The sequence below is a fragment of the Xenopus laevis genome, chromosome 3L, assembly GCF_017654675.1.
Source record: "Xenopus laevis strain J_2021 chromosome 3L, Xenopus_laevis_v10.1, whole genome shotgun sequence".
Lineage (NCBI taxonomy): Eukaryota > Metazoa > Chordata > Amphibia > Anura > Pipidae > Xenopus > Xenopus laevis.
In genome coordinates, this window is record NC_054375.1 from 118,064,890 (window position 1) to 118,087,485 (window position 22,596).

Consider the following 22,596-nt stretch of genomic DNA (forward strand, 5'->3'; position numbering starts at 1 on the left):
TTCTAAAAAAATAGTTGAAAAATTTTCAAGCCCCAAAAAACGGTAGCAGTAACCGGCTTCCCCCCTACATTTCCTAACATATGGCACATAAACTATACACTGGGCTCATGTGTAGGGCAATATAACAACTCTATTTTCCCTAGACGTACTCCATGTCAGTACGTTACGGGATAGCCCCTCCTCCCTGCTCCAATTAGAAGGAACCTCCCCAAGCCTTTAAAAGGCCAACCACACCCACCTACCGGCGTCTTTTTTTTCCTTCTCTTATGCTCTTGGTTTTGTTCTCTGAACAAAGGCCTCAATCATTAGAAGCAAATTTTTGTTTTTCTCTTTTTATGCCTTGGAAAGCATTAGGCCTGCCCAGAAGGCGTCCTAGGGACAGGGGTTTTGGTCCATGGGACCTTTTTTCCCCCCAGCACACTACCTCAGACCTGGAGTCTTCTGAACTTCAGCTCCTGAATCAGGTAAGGCACTGAGGTGCAATGTTTGCTACTCCTTGTCTGCCTGTATTTCAGTTGCCTTCCTGTATTGCTATCAAGAGCATTGGGTGGCAGGTGCTTGTCCCCCCATTCGTGTGCCCTCCCGACCTGCCCAGAGGGCGTCCGGCGGCAGTGGTGTATGTGGCCCCTACACCCCATTTTTACGGATGGGCGAGGGAGGTGGCAGTTAGTTTAGGCTAATTATTTAGGGGCCTGAACCTTGCTGCCCCCTGTTTTATTTTTGTTTTAATGGGGGCAGGTCATGGCCAACTGCCTTCCTCAACAGACTTTCCTAAGGTGGAGGTAGTTAAAATAATAATAATAAAAAATAAAAAATATATAAAAAAGTTTCGCTATAGGCTTCATATTATAGCAAACTTGGGCCTGTGCAGGAGGCACCAACACTAATTATCCAATTTGCCTCAGTATTACCTACGCAGTTGCTTTGGGTTCCCTGCCTATGCAGACACCAGCTGAGTATAATCAACCCCCCACTGAGTGCAGACACCAGCTGAGGATAATCAGGTCCAGCTAAAGCAGGGGTCCCCAACCTTTTTTTACCCGTGAGCCACATTCAAATGTAAAAAGAGATGGAGAGCAACACAAGCATAAAATAGTCCCTTGGGGTGCCAAATAAGGGCTGTGATTGGCCATTTGGTTGCCCCTATGTGGACTGGAAGCCTAAAAGAGGCTCTACTTGGTACTATACTTAATTTTTACTCAATTAAAACTTGCTTCAAAGCCAGGAATTCAAAAATAAGCATCTGCTCTGAGGACACAGAGAGCAACATTCAAGGGGTTGGAGAGCAACATGTTGCTCGTGAGCTACTGGTTGGGGATCACTGAGCTAAAGCAAGTGGAGATGGCTCTGCCCACTCTCTAACTCAGCAAGCGAGGAAGCTGCAGCCTCAGGTAAGTCCTGCTGTTGTCAGTAAACTTGTGAGGCCTGTTTTCCTGTTAACAATAGAGTGTCCTGGAATTTATGGCATTAAGGGGTCTGCTTCCAGCCTTGCATAATGAGTAGCAGGTAAGGAGTGTGTCCATATGCTGTTCTGCAGTGTACTAAAGTCTAACTAACTGCTTGCATGCTATATATTCATATGCTTATCTGCACTGTGCCTGGTTATGCTTGTTCCTGCCTAAAAGCAGTAGCCCGCCTGAAACCAGTAGCCCTTATACAAATAGATAATTGGGCTAACATTCTCTTATGCTGACAAGTAGCGTATACTGTCAGGCTGGATGCTGAATTCAGGCCATTTACAAATAGGACACCAGTAGCCCTATTGAATATGGATCACTGGGCTGGGGGGGCTTCTAGGCTCTGATATATACTTGCTATAAACAGCAGATAATCCATAATATGTATTGCGCTATTTTTGTTCTGCATTCTATGTTTTGGCTATTGCTCACATAGAACAGGGAGCCATAATGGAGGTCGAGCAAAGGTCTGGCTGAATGCTAGGGCCCGATATAAGCTTGCTCTATGCAGCAGCTAATCTAAACTATGGACCTCATGTTTCCGTGCTTGTACCTCTATTGCTCACATGTAAAACGTGGCCCTACAGGATGTAGAGCACAGGTCTGGCTGGCTGCTAGGCCCTGAGACATGCTTGCTCGAAGCAGCAGCTGACCTAACTATGTATTTCATGTTGCTGTGATTGTACCTGTGCTCCTATTTTGTTATACAGCTTATGCTCTGGCTATTGCTCACAAGGAACACGTAGCCCTGCGAGATGTAGAGCACAGATCTGTCTTGCTGCTAGGCCCTGATACATGCTTGCTATAAGCAGCAGCTAACCTAACTATGTATTGCATGTTTTCTGCAGTTTACGATTTGGCTAATTCTCTCATGGAACAAGTAGCCCTAATGGATGTAGAGCACAGGCCTTTTGAGTTGCTAGGCCCTGAGATATGCTTGCCCTAAGCAGCAGCTAATATAAACTATGTATTTCATGTTACTGTGATTGAATCTGTGCTTATATTTTCTTCTGCAGTATATACCCTGGCTATGGCTCACCTGGAATAGGTAGCCCTAAGGTAGGTAAAGCACAGGCCTGGGAACGGCTAGGACCAGATTTACGCTTGCCCTAAGCAGTAGCTAATATTTTATGTATTACATGTTGCTGTGATCATATCTGTATGCTCCTATTCTCTGCAGTATGATATGCTCTAATTATTGCTCACCTTGAACCAGTAGCTCTAATAGATGTAGATCATTGGACTGGGTGGCTATGAAGGTCTGATATCGGTTTGCTCTGACGGCAGCTAACCTAAACTATGCATTACATGGGGTTGTAATTGTTTCTGGGGTAGATTCAGGTTTAATCCAGATGAGTACTGATAGGAATACCTACATATGAATGTCTTTTCATTCCATGGCATTGCTCCTGGGATAAGATATGGCTTAATAAATTAAGCACTAGGCAATATTTTTTCCCGATGGCAGGTAAGCTTAACTTTTGTCTTGATAAACACTACAGGAGTTCTGAAGCCTGTCTGTCATAAGGATTGCTGGGTTAACAATAACCACAGGTATGTACTACTTTTGGGACCATTGAATGTAAATTTTTCCAGATTCAGCAGCCTTGTATCACCGATCACTGCCTGAACGAATGGAGGATCAGATAATTGCTTTGCCCAGTCAATTGTGTGGTTTATTACTACCCACGCAGCTCGAGCTCTGGGGTCGGGTACTGTGCTCTACCAGGAGCTTAGGACTCTGACCGAGGTACATATTATTATCACATATTTTAATATATGCTTGCACCATGGCCCACATCCTGCAGGGGGATTCTACTGCCATCAGAACAAATGCTCAATTAATGGATAAACTCCATAATACAACTGGTCTACCAAGCAACATATATGTTTGCATCTATAAGAGGGCCATAGGCAGGTGCATATATTTTAATACTAAGGCATGTATATGAATGTGTATATATGTTTGCACAGATATCTATATATGATTTGTGTCCTTGGGATGGGTTCTTTTTTTTTGGAACCAGAAACGTTGGCTCAATAAACCTATATTTTTATGCAACATATAGTATTTATGAAGATTCCTGGAACAATCAGTACTTGAACTCTTCATCCATAAATTTCACTATAGCAGCCAGGACATCTGGCTAGTTTCTAGGGGTGCAACCTGTGGAAATTCCATATTCATAGGTTTAAGGAAGAACAAGGTATACAGTTCTCTATGCTTGGCTGAAGGATCCCAGATGTATCTCTACCGTTTTCTAGGGTGACTCCTTGGCGCCTCCTACAAATTAGAGAGGGGAGCCACTACCCAGTGTTATTCCTATACTATTTCTACTGATATTCTTAATGTCAGGATAGATGGGACATTTTACCTGCCAATACAGGGTGTCTATAGAGACAGAGTACACATACATATCAGGCCACTGGGATTTTGCATAAGGTATATATTTCAAACCAAGGGTTTTCAGGCTATAGGAGTCCTCAAAGTGTCTTGTTAGTCCATAGAGATGACCTCTGTTCAAGTCTGGCCCAGGATAGGGATATTCTGCTTATACTACCTTATACTATCAACAAAACAAAACGGCTTTGTGACTTAAGGCTCTGTGTCCAGAAGGCACTTATTTTGGGCCCATTTATTTTATTTTTTTTTTTTTTCTTCAATTTCTCAATCCCCTAGTTAGTGTTTTTTTAGAATACAGGGCCGGCTGTTCTTCCACACCAGATAGGTAACTGATTGGACAGCAGATGGAGGCATCCTAGGAGCGTTAATTTATTTTCCCTCTCTGTCTGTGCCCTCTTGGAACACCAGCAGTTTTGGATCTTTCCTCCTCACAGTTACATACTGCAGTTGCTACCTGTCCTATTGCTTCGGGCGAGAATGTACTTGGCTCTTCTGAGCAGGATCATAGTCTTCCCTTAAGTGGGACGGTTGCAGTCATTACAGTAGAGTGTAATCTCTTACCACTTCCAGTCATTAAATTCATTGAGAATGAATTAAGGATATTTTACGTATCTGTCCTACAAGTTTGTCTAGCTTCAAATGGGAGGTTTGGAAGTATTTTTTGCCTGTTTTGACCATGTCTGTCACATTGTTCCCTATACTAGGGGTATTACATTTACACCTGCTGAAAATTGTGTCTGAAACATTCGCACAGAGCTCAATGTCCAGGTAACTTCCAGATACAACACTCCTATTATCCTGGTTTGTTCTCGGATTCACATTCCTGTGCCACTCCTGATACATAGGACCCAGCATGACTCTAGTGGATCAGAGGCCCTTCTGACACTTACTGGAACATCCATAGGGTCCCTCCAGTTCTAAGGTCAGCCTCAATGATTAAATATGTAGTATAATTGATTCCACATATAAATGGGTCCCTTATGGGTAGAAAGAACACAGGTTTGTGGTTGACTATAAACATTTATTCAGGGCATATAATCTGCCTCCATAAATCTTGGAATTGGTCCTTTAGTTGCACGGTGGTTATTGGGATCTGTAACCTTAGGGGTATTCAGTTATACTTCTCAGAGTACTAGGTTGGGTCAACCAACAGGGGCTCTTTCTTAGGTACTGTAGTTGCTCAACTCTTTACAGTTAATTGAGTCTGCCTCATCACAGGACCTTACACAGTGTAAGGAATTCTAATCCCAATTATTTTCTCAGGTGCCCTTGTCTCCGATCTTTAGGATCTGTTTTCTGTTAGAACAGTCCTGACTAACATGCATTCTGATATGAAGATATTTATGGTACTGGCCTTGGGTACCTCAGGGTACATTGGATATCCTACATTTATGGATATATCCTAAACAGATCATTCCTATATTGTGTCTGTTTTGGGCTCTTACTCCTACCAAGTGTTTCTTACAGGTACCTTGCAATTTGCACTGAAATTAGGCATACATGTGATGAATGCTTTTTGGTGAGTAGGAGAGTAAGTATTTCAGCTTGCTGAATTCGCCTTGTACAGGACTGTCTTCCTCTCTCTCTTCTGGAGGGTGAAGTGCTGGTTAGTGAGCTAACTTGTTCCTCACTCTCAGTGGGCTAACATCTCTCTCTCGCGCTCTTTCTCTATAGTATAGGCTATACTATAGCTCTATTCTTAGCCTGGTGAACTTATTCTGGGGTTTTCACCTGGACTCTCTATATTAAAGTAAGGAGTTTGCATGATGGTGGACTATCTAGTCAGAGATACTCCTTTCCTTATTACAGCTTCTTCTTAAAGCATATTCCCTCCCATGGGATAACGTTAACTTGCTATGTCCCGTAACGTACTGACATGGAGTACGTCTAGGGAAAAAGGAAGATTATTTCATACTTACCGAGATCTTCCTTTAATAGACGTACTCCATGTCAGTACACCCGCCCTTTCTTTTCCGGTAATTTAAGAGCTTGTTACAAAGACGCCGGTAGGTGGGTGTGGTTTGCCTTTTAAAGGCTTGGGGAGGTTCCTTCTAATTGGAGCAGGGAGGAGGGGCTATCCCGTAACATACTGACATGGAGTACGTCTAGGAAAGGAAGATCTCGGTAAGTATTAAATAATCTTCCTTTTTCTTTTATGAAAGGTGTCCCGGGCTTGTGTAGTGTAATGTATTTGCTGCAACATATACGTCCATTCAACTTTGACTTCCCACCGTATGCAAATTAGGCATCGCTAGGGCAACTTCGATTAGCTTGGCGCAGTAATGCTAGTGTAACTTCGCCAGCGTTCAGCGCCTTGGACGCAACTTCGGATTTTAGTGAAATAGCATTTTCCTGGCAAATCTACGCCTGGCGAAGTGTTGCGCTGTGAGTGAAGCCGTCGCTGGCAAATTTCCGGAGGTTAGTGAATTTGCCCCATAGGGTCTGCTTCCTGTATAAATATGAATCTGTCTTTAAATAAAACATTTAAATTCACAATGCATTAGTATATCAAATATTTTGTATTTGTATTGTCAAATGGATTATGCAAGCTATTATGTGATCTTATTCTTGAGGAATATACTAGAGAAATAAAAACATTGGTTTGAAGAAAACAGCTCCAAATAACTTTCGTGGAGGCCTATTTATCAAAGGTCGGATTTTAGTGGTTTTTGATATTACGAAACTCACAAACTCTAAAATTACAAACGTCATGACATTTATTAGGGGGGCCTATTTATTAATATTCAAATTTCTATTTTTTCACATCGCTATTTTTCTCTAAAAAAATAGCTTTTTTTAAAATTAAATTCTCTAAAATTCTAAAGATTTGAAATTAAGAATGTGTAAAAACCACTAAAATGTTGGCAAGTAAAAGTGCTGATACTATTTGACCTTTTTGTAGCCATTCAGACTTTTAGATGTTTTTTTTTTAAATTATCTTTTTATTGAGCTTTAATTTTATAACAAAATCATGACCAACATGGACACCGCTCAAAATTAAAATACAAAACAAAGAAGAAAAACGAAAGCAAGAAATAATAAAGATAAATCAAGATTTAGAAGCAAAAGAAATTCAATAACTTCCAATAGCCATAATATCCAAGCTACAGTATACAACAAGTATTCGTGTGCCCTTTCAACAGTGATAATGAATAAAACTATAAGTAAACACCATTAATTTAGCAGTGTCATGGATCAATTTAACTTAATCATATTCCGGAAAGAATGACAAGCCATAGGGGTAAATTTTGTGCTCTATCTGAATTCTCTACTAGACTTGAAGCCTGGATTCACCTTAGCGCATCATTCAGTGTTGTTTTTATTTCCATTTGTACTTTTGATGTATAATAGGGCATATTTTCCAGTTCCCCGATCTAAATAGATGGGGTTCTTTATTGCAATAAGTGGAAATATTAACTATATGCATGCAGGCTTGTTATAACATGTTAAATATATGCCAACACATTTTCTACAAATTTTTTTTGCTGGTTATATCCGAGCAGTAGTGAGCAAATTTGCAGCGAATTTGAGCGGTTTTCCACCGGCGAATGCATTTTCAAAATTGGTGTCAAAGGTTTTTATTTTTTACTCCGGCATCAATTTGGACGCCGGCGAAAATTACACAGACGCCCATTGACTTTAATGTGTGTCAAAAGTCGCTAGTGTCAGAATTGTCAATGGTGTCTGTATGGGGTCTGTTATCCGGAAACCTGTTATCCAGAAAGCTCTGAATTACTGGATTACATAGACTCCATTTTATCCAAATAATCCAAATGTTTAAAAATGATTTTCTTTTTCTCTGTAATAATGATACGGTCGGTACCTTGTACTTCCAAACTAAAGTTTAATTAATCCATATTGGAAGCAGAACCAGCCTATTGGGCTTATTTAGTGTTTACATGATCAAACTAGTAGACTTAATGTTTGATGATTCAAATTACAGGAAAATTTGTTATCCAACCCCAGGTCCCAAGCTTTCTGTATAAGAGGTCTCATACATACATAAATAAAATTCCCATATTACAAATAATTCTGCAATCACATACACACCATTTTTTGTGCCTCTGCAGAGGACTGGTTTTGATTTACATGTAAATAAGTTTCCAGCAAAATATCAATGATTTGTGATTAGTTAATACATGATTATGTGGCAGCAGTACGACTCATTAGTAAATCTTCCTATCAGCTTTTATCATGTTTAATTATAACTTGGGGAGTTTAAAATGGAGAGCACCCTATGGTGTGAGGTTTAATAAGAAGACTTACAAGAGGAGCTGTCTTGTTCTTCCCTCTACCACAATCATATTTTGTTTTGCCCACATTCAGGGGCCCATTTATTAAACCTCAAATTTTCAAGTTGAGTTTTTAAATGGGAAAACTCAAATTTGAAAGGGAAAAAAACTAAAATGTTTATAGATTTAATATACCTCAAAGATGTTTAAAATCCTAATCCGAAAATACTCCATCTCAAACCTGTCGAGGTCATGTAGAAGTCAATGGCATATGTCCCTGAAGTTTCTTGATATTATGATCTGCGCTGGATAATCTGATAAAGTTGAGTTTTCGTGGCGACAATTCAATAAAGTCGAGTTTTCAGAGTATCAATTATGCAATTCGATTCGATGCATGAATTTGTTGCAACGTTTTGTCACTCTGACTTTTTCTACAAGAATTGTAAATGAGTGGATGGCAGTTTGGTTGACTTTGTTTTTTAAAAGGCACAAATGTCTACTTAGAAATTAGAAATCCTTGAATTCCTCATCTTCATAATTTTTGTTTGACTACAAACAAACCCCCCCCCCCAGAAAACCCCTAAAAGCTTAAAGCAAAGGAAGATTTTACAACAGCTCCCACTGACTACTACATGACCTTGCCAGCTTTTACAAGGCAAAATTTTGCATTCAAGGTTTTAGTGGTTTTTACACTTTATAAATAGTGATGGGCAAATTTATTCGCCAGGCGCGAATTCGCGGCAAATTCGCGCGATTCGCCGCCAGCGAATAAATTTGTGAAACGGGCGTGAAAATTTGCGGAAAAAAATTGCCGTTTTGCAAATTTCGTGCGAAACAGCGTATATTCGCCCATCACTATTTATAAATTATAATTTTTTTGAGGTTTAGAGTTACTATTCTATTACATGATTTCTAGTTCTAAAAAGTTTGATTCAGGGAAACGAAAACCATATGAACGCCAATAAAACTGCCCCTCCATGATTAATGGTGGATACATTAGATAGCTTTAAGAATGGGTTGGATGGCTTTTTAGGAAATGAGGGAAAAGAGGGTTATTGAAGATAGCTCATAGTAAATGTACGGAACTGGCCCGATTGTTATCTTGGCATCAGGAAGGGCATTTTATCACCTCTGAGACAAACTGGAGACGATTGAAATGGGGTTTATTGCCTTTCCTCTGGATCAAGTAGCAGTTAGGCAGGAAACACAGAAAGAAATCGCCAGCGATCGGTTGCATTGCATTGACCAGCTGTTATAAACACCAATGTGCCAGCGCTGTCTAACCAACATTCAAGAGTTGACCAGCTGCTATAAACAATAAAAAGCCAATATTTGTACACAAAGAGTAAGACAAAACTTGAATAATTACCTTCCTACACTATCTATTAGCATTTTAGCTTTGTAGTGCTTTTAAAATGAAGTCCTCCAGTAGACAATGTGACTGAGTAATAAGACCATGATGAACTTTCCCTTAACTCAGGGGCTATAGTGAAAAAGCAAGGAGCTTTTTATCCCCAGCCAATTAACATACATCTATAACCCTAATTTGGTTACTTTCTCTTTAAGTAGCAATTTACCCTTGGCAATCCAGGGGCCCTGAGTCTCTTTTGCATATGAAAAGTACTGGGAACTGGGAATTACAGCGCAGTGCCTCCACCTAGGGAACACTGAGGAACATACGTCAGTGGAGTTTCCACTAGGAATAATAAAACACAGTTTGCAAATTAACAAATATAAACGTTATATAAACTGTAGTAAACACTTGGGCAACAATACACCATGCACTCCTGCACTGGGGACACGTCGGACACTACCTAAATCACTATGTTGCTTTAACACAGTCCTTGTTAAATATCAAAGTCCAAATCCTCTAGAAGGGGTTAATAACTACACAGTTCAAATGAAATGTCCCCAGAGCTCTTATTCCCCAGGTAGCGCTACCATTTCCCAAAAGTACCTCTCCTTTTGGAACATAGCAGTAGCTTCCACATAGCAGGTAAATACACTAGACTTGTCTTCACTTTGGGGCCCCACACTTGTATCCGTGCCAGTATCCTCCTTTGGGTGGCTCACTTACCAGGGTGCTCTCAGATGTTATCACACTGGAGATTACAGGCAGCTCTGCAGCAGGATAAATCTCACCAGTGGCACCTTTCTCCTTCTGAGTCTCTAGCAGCTTGGCAGGGAACAGGCTGGACTCAATCTGTACCTCCACAGATTCCACAGATTTAACAGCTTCTCTGTATTTGATAGTCTTACAGCTACTCGTGCTGGCTCTGTTCAGCTCTCTGGGAGACCCCTTGCATTTTGCTCCAAAATCAGGCACATCCTCTCTCCCAAGGATGCACTGGGGTGCCCAGCCAACTGGGCTGGATGATGTCACAGGCAGAAAAACAGGGGATGGATTCCTCTTGTCCCCTACACATCTATAAGTAATTCCCTGTTTTAAAGGCTGAATGTCAGCTATAGGCAATATTTGGCTACAATTTGTACACAAATCACAGAAAGAAATTGCCAGCGTTCGGTCTAATTCACAATGTGGCATTGACCAGCTGCTATAAACGGTAAAAAGCCAATATTTGTACACAAAGAGAAAGTGAAAATTTGCTAGAACATGGTTTGCCTTTAAAAATAATTATTGCAAAAAATGAGGTGTTAGTACCACATTTTGGCCAAAATATGTAAGCTCACGTGCCACGGCGAGGCCCCTAATTGTCCTACACTATTTGTGTCGTTATAAATTTGTAGTGCATTTAAAATCAAGTCAGCCAGCAACGTGTGACTGAGTAGTAAGAGTAAGTCTAGTTCGAGTTCTTTTTCTCTAGCATTTAGGCAGGTCTTACAGTATATAGGGATAAAAGGTTGAACATGATCGATGTGTGTCTTTTTTCAACCTAATTCACTATGTTACTATGTAATATGCCAGAATTTTCCATTGTGTAGGTTTTAAAAATATGTAAAATTGCCCAACCGAATCCGGGCATGCATGGCTAGTTTTAGATATTGGCTGTAAATAGATCTGGTTGGGGAAAACTGGAGTTGTCATTTAACAACTACAATAGGGCTTTATCTTGGATATTCTGAATTTACATATTCTTCTATTCTCTCCTCAAGGTCTGTTAACCTGGCTTAACGACAAACCAGGAGTGCAGAGACCAGAAACAACCAATGCTACTTTCATTAGCAATTATTTTTAGAAATGTTTTAATTAATTTACATTGGAAAGTTGCTTCGAATTGCATTTGTAATTATCTTTTATTGTGCAAAAAACAATGAAGGGTGGAGGCTTCTTTCAAACTTGTATTTTCAATAAACTCAGGGTTTAGAAAATAACAACCCTTAATTTGTCGTTGTTAAACCCGGCACTTGCACTTCCTTTCTCTGTGGAATATGCAGCTGCCTTGGGATTATGATTAGCAAGAATGTAAGTATTAAACCACCCTACCCCATTTTACAGTTCTCATTGGAAGAACTGTAAAATGGTTTATCTATTATTCTTTATAATAACATTGCAGCAGTAAACCTAGTATTGCTTGTTAATTGCAAGAACAGGTATTGGATCCGTTACCTGGAAACCCGTTATCCAGAAAGTTCTGAATTACAGAAAGGTCATCTCCCTATAGACTCCATTTTATTCAACTAATTCAAAATAATTTCCTTTTTCTCTGTAATAATAAAACAGTATCTTGTAGTTGATCCAAACTGAGATATAAGTAATCCTTATTGGAAGCAAAGCAATCCTATTGGGTTTATTTTGTATTTAAATTTAAAATATGAAGATCCAGGACCCCAGGTCCTGAGCATTCTGGATAACAGATCCCATACTTGTATGTAAACAAGAGGGGGAGGAAGAAAGAATGTGTTATAGGTGCACCTTTGTGGGGTAGGAATCACATGGTTTTTGAATGGCTAGATTTAAAAACAAAAGGGAAAAGGAGCAAAAGGGGAAATGGAAGAAGACAGAAGTGCTTAAAGAAAGCATGAAAGAGCAAATTTGACATTAAAAGGTAAGGAAAACTAGTTAAGAAATAAGGAACAGGAGACAGAATGGCAGGGTAGGCAAAATGTAAACAGTGATGAGAAAAATAGGATAGAATGTGAAGAGAAGAATGAATGAAAATATGAATGTGATATATAAGAAGAAAAATATATAATTAATGGAGGTAGCGCCCCCAGGCTGCATGGCTTTCATAGTGAATAGAAAAAAAGTATATTGGGCTTGGTGGCCTTTTTATTTCAGGTTTTTTTGCTCAGTAAGCAAGGAGATGGCTAAAACTCTGCTGCTATTGTTAAAGGGGACACGTCACCCAAAAAAATTATTCATAATCCTATTTTATCACATTAGTCAAGTAAAATGAACTTTAATTACACTATATAAATTATTTGAATCTTGTTTCCTCCAGTCTGGGAATTCATAATTATAGCAAGCAGGCAGGCGCCATTTTGTGGACACTGTTATTAAGGCATCATCTTCAGAATCTTGTTTGTGCACCAGAATGGGGGACCCGATGTTCATCCCTATGCCCTGGCTACACAATTAAATGGTGATGGGAACGGGGGAATGTGGGGAGAGCAGCGATTTGTAGGAAGTGCTGAATGGAAAGTGAAAGTAATTGTCTGCCCCGCCTCTATGCCCAGGGGCAGACAATATTTGATTGACAGCTAAGATGTTTAAATGAGTTTACAACAGCTACGAATGCTTTAATAAAAAATAGAAATTGGATTTCATGTTTAATTTGAAAAGGACTTTTATTATACAGCTTTTTGTGTCTGGGTGACAGGTCCCCTTTAAGATGAGAAGAGTATAAAGGCAATAAAAGCAATACATTCATTCAGCTATTCCTTACCAAAATTAGAAGTGACACTTGGATTAGAGGTGAGGCTATAGAGAATATATTACAAGGGGGTTAATTGGAATTAGGTATGGGGCACTTCATTAGCGTTTGACAGCTTTACTTGGTAAACTGGCTACAAGTGACAATAAATAAGACACATACATGCTCACATTGCAAATGAGATGGAGGGAAATCATGCGCATAACCTCTGCACTATGTGTTTCATTTAGAATCTGGCTGGCTGCGCCTGTCTGACTTCAGTCCCTGTGGAGAATACCACGGTCGTTCCTGGAAAATGTCCCAGCCCGGGTTGTCAAGAGGCCTTTCTCACATTCCTGTGTGTGATGTGTGTCTGCAGCATGATAGGAGCTATGGCCCAGACGCCGTCAGTTATCATTCTGATCAGGTGAGAGGCAAAAGCTGTTGAAGTGTCCGCTGGGTTTCCTTGGAAAGGCACTGTGGGGCTTACTGAAATATTGGGAAGCTCCTCCTCTGCATTATCTGATTTAAATGCCTTTTTATTGCTGTACTAAATCAAGAATTCACAAAGGAGGCAAAAGATAAAACTGCTACTCTGTGCCTTTGGATTTTATGCAAGACATTTGCAGTATTATTAATATAGATGCTGTGTGCTTTGTTCAATTCCAGGGATCAGCTGGATTTTACTAGTTGTGTAATGAAAGGTATTTTTATGGTCTGCGATGTATTTCATGTTCCTATGCAGTGAGTAAGGAATGATGAATAACCTTTTGCACACAAAATACTATGCGGCCCAACTGGATTAATGACAGTACCCCACCACCAGCTTCTTCCAGGGGGCTCTACACTTACACCTGTCATATGCTTTTGCTTTTCACTGAAGCATTCCCCAGAAATAACAGACCCTTCAATTTAATCAGTTGGGAGAACTCTACAACATAATCACTGTCAATTCTGCTCTGCTTAGTTTATTTTAACTTTCTATTAGAACAAATATTCCTATGGGAATCTTTCTAATAATAATCTGGTATTTTAATCTGTACCCATGTGGTTGATTTAAGGCAGGGCACACACATATTTCTTTATTTCCTGCCTTATTATATTTACGCTTATCTGCTTGAGAGTAGCCCTGTTACACAATTCTTGGTGCTGCTGTGGGGACCCTTCAATGACAGTTTTACCCAAGACCAAGTGGCACCATAATGGGGTTGGTCACCTTTAAAGCGATACTGACATGTTCCTATAAAAATCATAGGAATGTGTCAGTATATTGTAAATGCTGCACGCATAATCGTTCCTCGAAAAGCCCCGCACAAAGCCGCCCCCAGCCCTGCGACCTGTGTGCTGCCAACCCGCTGACACTACTAACAGATCTTCCGGGTTGCTTCAGTGACACTGGGCTGGGGGCAGAGCGATCCTTCCATAGGCTGAATTCCTGTTTTCATTCGTAATCAGCCTATAGAAGGCCCCCTTGAAACAGCTCAGAAAGTCTTTTAGCAGTGTTGGGTGAATGCAGGTTTGCAGGGGCTGGGGGCAGCTTTGCCGGGGCTTTGAGGGGAACAATTTCAGGTGCAGCATTTACTTGATACTGTCATGTTCCTATAATTTTTATAGGACAAAAGCTGGCTCTCAAACACCCAATGTAAGATGCGAAGTCTGGTGCTCAGTGGTAGAGGTTCGGCCACCTCACAATTGAATCAATAAAGAAGAAATCCACGGCACACAGGCTGCTGCAAGCTTGACAAAGGGGCGTGACCCTGAAACGTTGCTCACTTCCGCATTAAACGTGCAAGGGGTTCCTTGCTTGCAGCAGCCTGTGTGCCGTGGATTTCTTCTTTATTGACCTATAATTTTTATAGGAACATGTCCGTATCGCTTTAAGTCAATACAGACACGTTTGAACCGTAGCATCCAAATAGCGGCTGAAATTCCAAACTGGATAGTTGCTGAACAAAAGGTGTTGGAAAACCTTGCGATATTCAGTGCGTGTATGGCAGAAGATGAGCCGACCGATATCGGTAGAAGGCTTGGCTATTGGTCGGCTCGTCGATCGGCCCAGGTGGAAAAGTTTGATCGGGTGCCCGAACATCACCCATTGTTAGTGCTGAATCGTCAGATACAGGTAGAATTATATTGTTTCTACCTGTTAATTGTTACGTCACTTGAGCCACATTCAAATGTAAAAAGATTTGGGGAGCAATACAAACATGAAAAAAGTCCCAGGGGATGCTAAATAAAGTGGTGATTTACTATTTGGTAGCCCCTATATGGATTGGCAGCCTACAGAAGGCTTTATTTTGCAGTACAGCTGGTTTTATGCAAGCAAAACCTCCTCCAAGCCCAGAATTCAAAAATAACCACCTGCTTTGAGGTCACTAGGAACAACATTCAGGGGGTTGGTGAGTAACATGTTCCCTCTGATTTAGGGAAAGAATAGAAAAGCAGCAAAATATGAGCTTAGAATCATCTTAAAGTTTCATATATTTTTGTAACACTTGCTGTTAGTTTTGATTTTTAGAAAAGATTCTCTGTAGACAAGTATTTGTTGTATTTTTTTTGGAGAATTTTCTGAATTTCGGGAATTTCAAATTCAGACGTGTAATTTGTAGACAAATGCCTTTTGCTGTGTCTCTGACAGTGTTCTTGGTGCATGTCCTTGACCATAGTGAGTGATCGAGATGGGTGATCTAGTTGGGTTTCATACGATCCTTCCCCTCAGTGTAATTTTTTGTAGGTCCAAAAAATACAGAGCCCAGAGGAGGATGTTAAAATGCAAAGTGTGACCTTTCCTGTCTCTGCATTTGCCTGTCACCTATTGAACTAATAAAAAGGAACTGGAGAGAGCAGACGGGAGAATGCTGTGCAAGCTGAGTTCTGCGCAGCTGTGTATATTGCTAGAAGAAGATTGAAATGAATCACAGGCCCAGTGGGACGCTCTGAAAAATAAACATGCTCAAATTCAGCCCCGGCAGCCACAAAAAGGCACAGTATTTAATTCTTACATGACTAGCGCAGGCTGTAGTTTGGCAGATAAAATGAATAAATCTTGGGAATCTTTGGAATGTTTCAGCTTTGGGGGTATAATCAGAAGATATAAACAACAAAAACTCTGTCTGCCTCAGTAAAGGCACATTAGAAATGTGACCCAATTTCAGGCTCTAAACAAAACTGGAATGTGTCTGGAGACATATAGCTATTTAGTTAGGCCATGTAATATATACTTAGGACATGTTCAGTTTAACAAGCATGTCAGTTTAACCTCTTTACTTACCAAATTGCCAACCCCACACTTTTCAGCAACAGCAAGTATTATTACTAGTATTAACACATATTTATAAAGTGTCTAAATATTCCGCAGTATTGTACAATACATATTTTTTGCCTGCCCACTGAGCTGGCAATCTCATAGGGGTCTCCTGTGCCATAACTCTTATATTGTCCTACCTACCACGTAGCTGCCAAAATACAATATTTGCCTTCCATGTTGTTCTAGTGAAATGGACCTCTGCCATAGCTATAGGCAAGACTTATACATAGCCAGGGCCGCCACCAGAAATCACGGGGCCCACCCCAGCCTAGCCCCCAAGCACCACAGTAAAAAGGCCGCAAACATAGCGCTAAAAACTGTAACCCCCCCATACACAAGATATAAAAAGCCATGGGTGTTCATATATAAGTTATAAAAAAAACATTGGCGGCCAGGGTCCCACATAAAAGTTTTAAAAAAAACATTAATGATCAGGGCCACCCTATAATTAAAAAAATTGGTGCCAGGGCCCCCCATAAAAGTTTTCAAAAAACATTGGTGCCAGGGCCCCATAGATACATTGGTGTTAGGTGGAATTTGCCTTAGGCACCTGGCTAATATAAAAATTTCAGCACAGCCGGGCCCCCCCTTTAGGCCCAGTACAAATTTACCCCCTGTGCCCACTTGATTTCGGCCCTGTACATAGTCTCACTACTACCACCTTTACAGTGTTTGTTACTCCTTCAGGCTTTATAATAGAAGGTAGCTAAAGGAACCTTCTAGTCATTATCTAATTATTTATAAACTATAAATTAGACTGTATGAGAGTTATTATGTAATCTATGTGAACATGTCTCAGACTATACTTCTCTCCCCTGCAATTAAACTACATTCTAACCCACAAGTCAACAACCAATTATATGCACATCACATCGTATCATGCTCAGATAATCACATGTAGGTTTCAACCAGAATTAATGGAACTTCAACATCCTACCAGCCTTTTAGGCAGCAATCATATTATTGATTATCTCAAAACACATTCAAATTGCTCCTGAAAATGGGTTTTATTGATGCTTCAATTTAGTAACATTTTAAATAGTGGAGTGCAGTGGGGGGAATGCAGTAAGGGACCCCACCTTTACCTATAGAAGACAGCTATAGAGGAGGGTCCTGTGACCCTGTCAACCACAAAAAAACAAATTTAAAATTGCTGGATGAATCATAAACAAACTAAAATATCAGGTAAGAAGGCCTTGACCAAAAACACTGTATCCAAAAGGATGTGAGGATCTCCAAGAATAAAGAGGCAAATATAAGAAGGCCTTGACTACTACATTGTAGTAGTATTTGTGCTATCTCACTTATAGACATACTCATACTCCGTATACATGAAAAAAACATCTATGAGAAGAGTAAAAAGGATGACAGTCTTGTTTATCTGCAGAGCCTGATCACCAGATACTGCTCTTGTACCATTCTTCCTTGCTTTGGTCCATCCCAATGGCTGATTAATGTTTTTTGCATAGCGTGTTTAAACCCCCCCAAATCATTTGCTCTTAAATGTATATTCCCATTATCCAAATGGAAGCTGGGGATGGATCGTATGTACCCATTATGTCCATGTAGGTTATTTCTCATGCGTTCAGTTATGGGTTCACATCTTATAACTGAAATGCTGCTGCCTATGATTTTCAAATGTTGCTAGACCTCCAAAGTAGATGGGCCAGTCTTAATTACATGTTTGAGATGATTCTCCAGGCTCGGTATTGCAAATCAGAAACATGGCAGTTTAAATGCTGTTGCTAAAATCAGAATGACAGCTGTTGAGTTGTTCATATCTAGAAGAAATATGATTAATGCCGCACATGATAAACATAGGAACAGGGATGGTGGAATACAGAGCAAACAGGGATCTCTTGCATTACGTTGGCCACTGTCTCTCAATAGTGTTACTTTTACATTTACTTGTAAGAGCAACAGTTTTGTTCCCTTTAACTATATAAATAAAATAAAACCGAATATGAATCTGAAACAACTGTTTTAAGGCTATGTTTCTAAAAGCAAGGCAGAACAAAAAACGACACAGCTTCCATTCAGATTCTGGCAATGAAATAGTTATCCCTGATACCTTACTGCATAATGGCAGCCCAGTATCATTAACTAAAGTCTAGACTGATTTGTTTCCAAGTCCCAGGGGAAGAAGGATGATTACATGGGCGTTGAGGGCTGACCTACTCCCCATTCATGCAATAAGCTTCTGCAAATCTCCTCTTATGAAGGATGGTGTATACCTGCCCACACAATATTTCAAACCACATTAGCTGGGCTGATTCAATAGAGATTTGCAATGACAAAGCCTTGTCAGTGCTTCAAAGCTCTTCCATGCTGACATTTCACTCAGGATTTCAATGGTTTCTATTTGATTCGCTGCAGGCCATGTTGTATTATATTGCTGCTGTTATTTTATTATTATTGCGGCACTTACCAAATTCACAATACTTTGCAATTTTCAGATATACAAGGGTGATGGGGGATCATGTACCTCTCTGTTGGAAATGTTTATCAGGTATATTGGAGAAAGCCTTTGAGTGACAGAAACCTATACAAGAAAATAGTTTTTTCATTTCATATGTTGCCATTAGGTAGGCTTAAAAGGTTGCATCTTAGAGGAGGTCACTTTCGTTATAATGTAATCCCTGCTTTAGAATATATTTTGTGGAGTGTGCAAATTGGTTTGAGGCTGCAGTAAGCATTACATTTGGCGTTCACCCTTCTACACTATATAATGGTCTTCTTAAAGGGATCCTGTCATCGGAAAACATGTTTTTTTCAAAACGCATCAGTTAATAGTGCTACTCCAGCAGAATTCTGCACTGAAATCCATTTCTCAAAAGAGCAAACAGATTTTTTTATATTCAATTTTGAAATCTGACATGGGGCTAGACATTTTGTCAATTTCCCAGCTGCCCCATGTCATGTGACTTGTGCCTGCACTTTAGGAGGGAAATGCTTTCTGGCAGGTTGCTGTTTTTCCTTCTCAATGTAACTGAATGTGTCTCAGTGAGACATGGGTTTTTACTATTGAGTGTTGTTCTAAGATCTACCAGGCAGCTGTTATCTTGTGTTAGGGAGCTGTTATCTGGTTACCTTCCCATTGTTCTTTTGTTTGGCTGCTGGGGGGAAAGGGAGGGGGTGATATCACTCCAACTTGCAGTACAGCAGTAAAGAGTGATTGAAGTTTATCAGAGCACATGTCACATGACTGGGGGCAGCTGGGAAATTGACAATATGTCAAAATTCAATATAAAAAAATCTGTTTGCTCTTTTGAGAAATGGATTTCAGTGCAGAATTCTGCTGGAGCAGCACTATTAACTGATTAATTTTGGAAAAAATTTTTCCCCATGACAGTATCCCTTTAACTGCTCCTTTACAAATGAGCCCCAGTCGCTTCTGATACATGCAAATATATGTGTTTCTTTTGACCGCATACATTACATTCCTATTTATTCTGTATCATTTATAAACATTGTTTTAAAGCATGTGCCCAGGATTAAATATTTGAAAGATCTTAATTTATCTAATCAGACTACTATAAGTTTTGTTTCTGTTGATATTTTAAGTCTTACATTTGGTGATCAGGAGCCATCCTGCCAAAATTAAGCTTGTATAGCCTAACTCTGAGGTGCCTTATTGATGTTTGCTTTAAATGCCATTAAATTAAGCAAATATTTTCACATAGTACATGGATTATAATGCTGGATCCTGATGATGTATCTTTACACTTTTTGTTTCCAAATAATACAATAGTTCTACAATAAAGGTGTTGAAAGTAACAATGCTATATTCACATATGGGAATATTAACATTTATTAAATTGTATATTTTTCCATACCGAGACTTAAAACAGGCTGGACAAAATCGATGGCAATTTTTTAAAGTTGTTAAAAATATTTGGTTTTCAAGGAGATGATGTTCCTTTAATTTGTAAGTAAGTCCATCTGTGATGAGTTGCAAGTGCCTGAAATATCCAGTATGAGTTGTGTGTGTGTGTGTGCATCACATTGAATGCGTAGAAGAGAGGAAAGAAGAGAACTGTTTAAGAAGGTGAGGCAAAAAGTTGTAAGAAAGCATGGACAATCTCAAGGTGACAAGACTTCAGATACCTTAATGTATCAGTGTCTGCTGTATGCAATGTTACCTTAGCATTGTAGATAAGCTCCCTGGATGGGGACACATAAAAGTGTTCAAATGTTGCAGAGCAGGATTATTTGAATTGTGGTTAAAAAACCCTTGATCAACTGCCGGACAGACTCTAGCCAAAACTTAGAAAAAAATGACAACGTTCAACCAACACCCAGTAGCTGAATGAAAGGGGGCTCTATGCTAGTACACTCAAGAAGACCCACTTCTAACAGAGGAACATAACAAACCCAACTTGAGTTTGCTAAAAAAACACTTGAACAAGCCAAGCTCCTTCTGGGCGATAGATGAAATGAAATTGGAGCTTTTTAGTAAAGCACAACTTCTCTTTACGTACAGAAAAAATTAAGAAATGAACACCATCCCTACAATCAAACATGAAGGAGATTCATTGATGTTTTGTGTTTATTTTTTGCCCCTGAACATGTCATTGTGAAATCTAGAGAATAACAAGGATTTTTGGAGTGCAATATTGAACCCAGTGTCAGAAACCGAGTCCAGATCTAAATTCCATTGAAAACTTGTGGAGAAAAATGGCAGCTAGGAGAAAGCATTTTTAAAATTCGAGATAGCTGGAGCAGTTTGTATAAGGAGAGTGGTCCAAACTGGCAGCTCATTCCGGCTTTAGGAAGCACTTGACTTCAGTTCTTCTTTCCAGTGGATGCTCTACCAAATATTAAACTTGGGTATCAATAATTTTATGAAAGGATATTTAAAGTTCTCTGAATGGAATAAGTGAAGTACTATTATAAGTGACACAAGGAATTGTGGAAACATAATTTTTTTTCCAAATCCAAACGTATTTTCCAGTCGTTTGTCAATGTGGCAATATTTTGATACTCTAGCTGATGTGCCACTGATCAGTGTCTGTCCTGCTCCCACTCCACTGGGATATTTTCTGCCAGGTTGTCTGACATAAGCCTTGTTTCTTCCTCGCCCATAGCTGAAAGGACTTTATAATGAGGTTTTCAAGGAGGCATTGTGGATGTGTCTTAAATATTTTGAATACATTCTGCTAGGTTTTAGCTTGCAACAGTGTCACAAACAGCTGGTAGCAGACTCAAGAAATAATCACAGCAAGGTATTTGTGGTTTATAGCTGTGGAAAGAAATTACATTGCTTAGCTAAAAATAGAGGAGATTTGTAGCAGGACAAGGCACAATTGTTGCGGAAGAAGTCAGCAGAATGTAAAACATTAGACACATCGTCTGCGTTTCCTCTTGCTGACATTCCCCCAAACCACATGCTGTGCTATATGATGGAAATGGCAGCACTGAAAGGAGTTTAATGCAGTATTTCAAGGATTTAGAAACATCATACTACATTAGATGTGTTTGCATATTTTTTTAAATATGAAAGGAGATCTAAACCCTCCATAAAACCCATCATAAAACTCTCACTACTCCCTCTTAGTAGAGTAGATAATATCTATAGTAGATGGCCAGTAGTTTTAGTTTTGGGATGTTATACATACATTCAGCATATTGTGTTTTAGTTGTTCTTCTACAACTGTTCCCCAGTTGCATTTGCGCAAATTTCCTCACAGTAAGTTGTGTGTAAAACCCTATTCATTAAATGCACTTGTGTCAAAACACTCTATTCTCATTTCCATTTAGTATGCACACTGCATTTTCATCTAAAGAGTAGGATGTATGTGTCCCTCTCAAACCAAACGCCATAAATAATAGCAACCAATAAATGATGGCAACCAGACTTGGAGAATTGTGTCTTTTTGATGCATAAGCCAGAATTGAATTAGGTGCAATGCCCTGTTGTGACTTTGCTGAAATTTTTTGTTGACTTCACTTGTGGACATAAACGACTACTTCTGCCAGAAGCCCTGGAGATAAAGCCACTCATCTTAGGTAACAAAAACATAATTGTTCCTCCTTGCCTCCTATTTTGATTAACGGGAATGCTCTTGTGTATAACAGTAACTGACAGTGGGGACCTTCTCTAGCAAGTGGGCATTTTTCATTTCAATTTCAACTCAATTGGCTGTTAGCTAAGGCATCACTATTATAAATATTATATTACATATATCTCTTAACAGTATAGCCATGGTCATATTTGCATTTACCATCAACTGTATTATTGGCAGTCACCGTTATTGTAAATCTCAGATTCCAGGCCTTGGCATGGCCGGTGCTGGTTAGAGTGTTGTTTCGATAATTCTAATTTTAATTTATAACCCAAGCATCTATTGTGAATTCTCCAACAGAAACTCATTATAAGGAC

The 22,596-nt window shown here is 39.6% G+C and overlaps 1 protein-coding gene across 1 annotated transcript in view; it reads left to right on the forward strand.

Moving 5' to 3' along the window:
- Nucleotides 1-22,596, forward strand: part of slco3a1.L (solute carrier organic anion transporter family member 3A1 L homeolog) — a 178,351-nt gene that overhangs the window by 138,287 nt on the left and 17,468 nt on the right. The window contains exon 8 of the mRNA XM_018253240.2: nucleotides 13,159-13,334. Within this exon, the coding sequence (XP_018108729.1) occupies nucleotides 13,159-13,334 (176 nt within the window). The remainder of the gene's footprint in view (nucleotides 1-13,158; nucleotides 13,335-22,596) is intronic.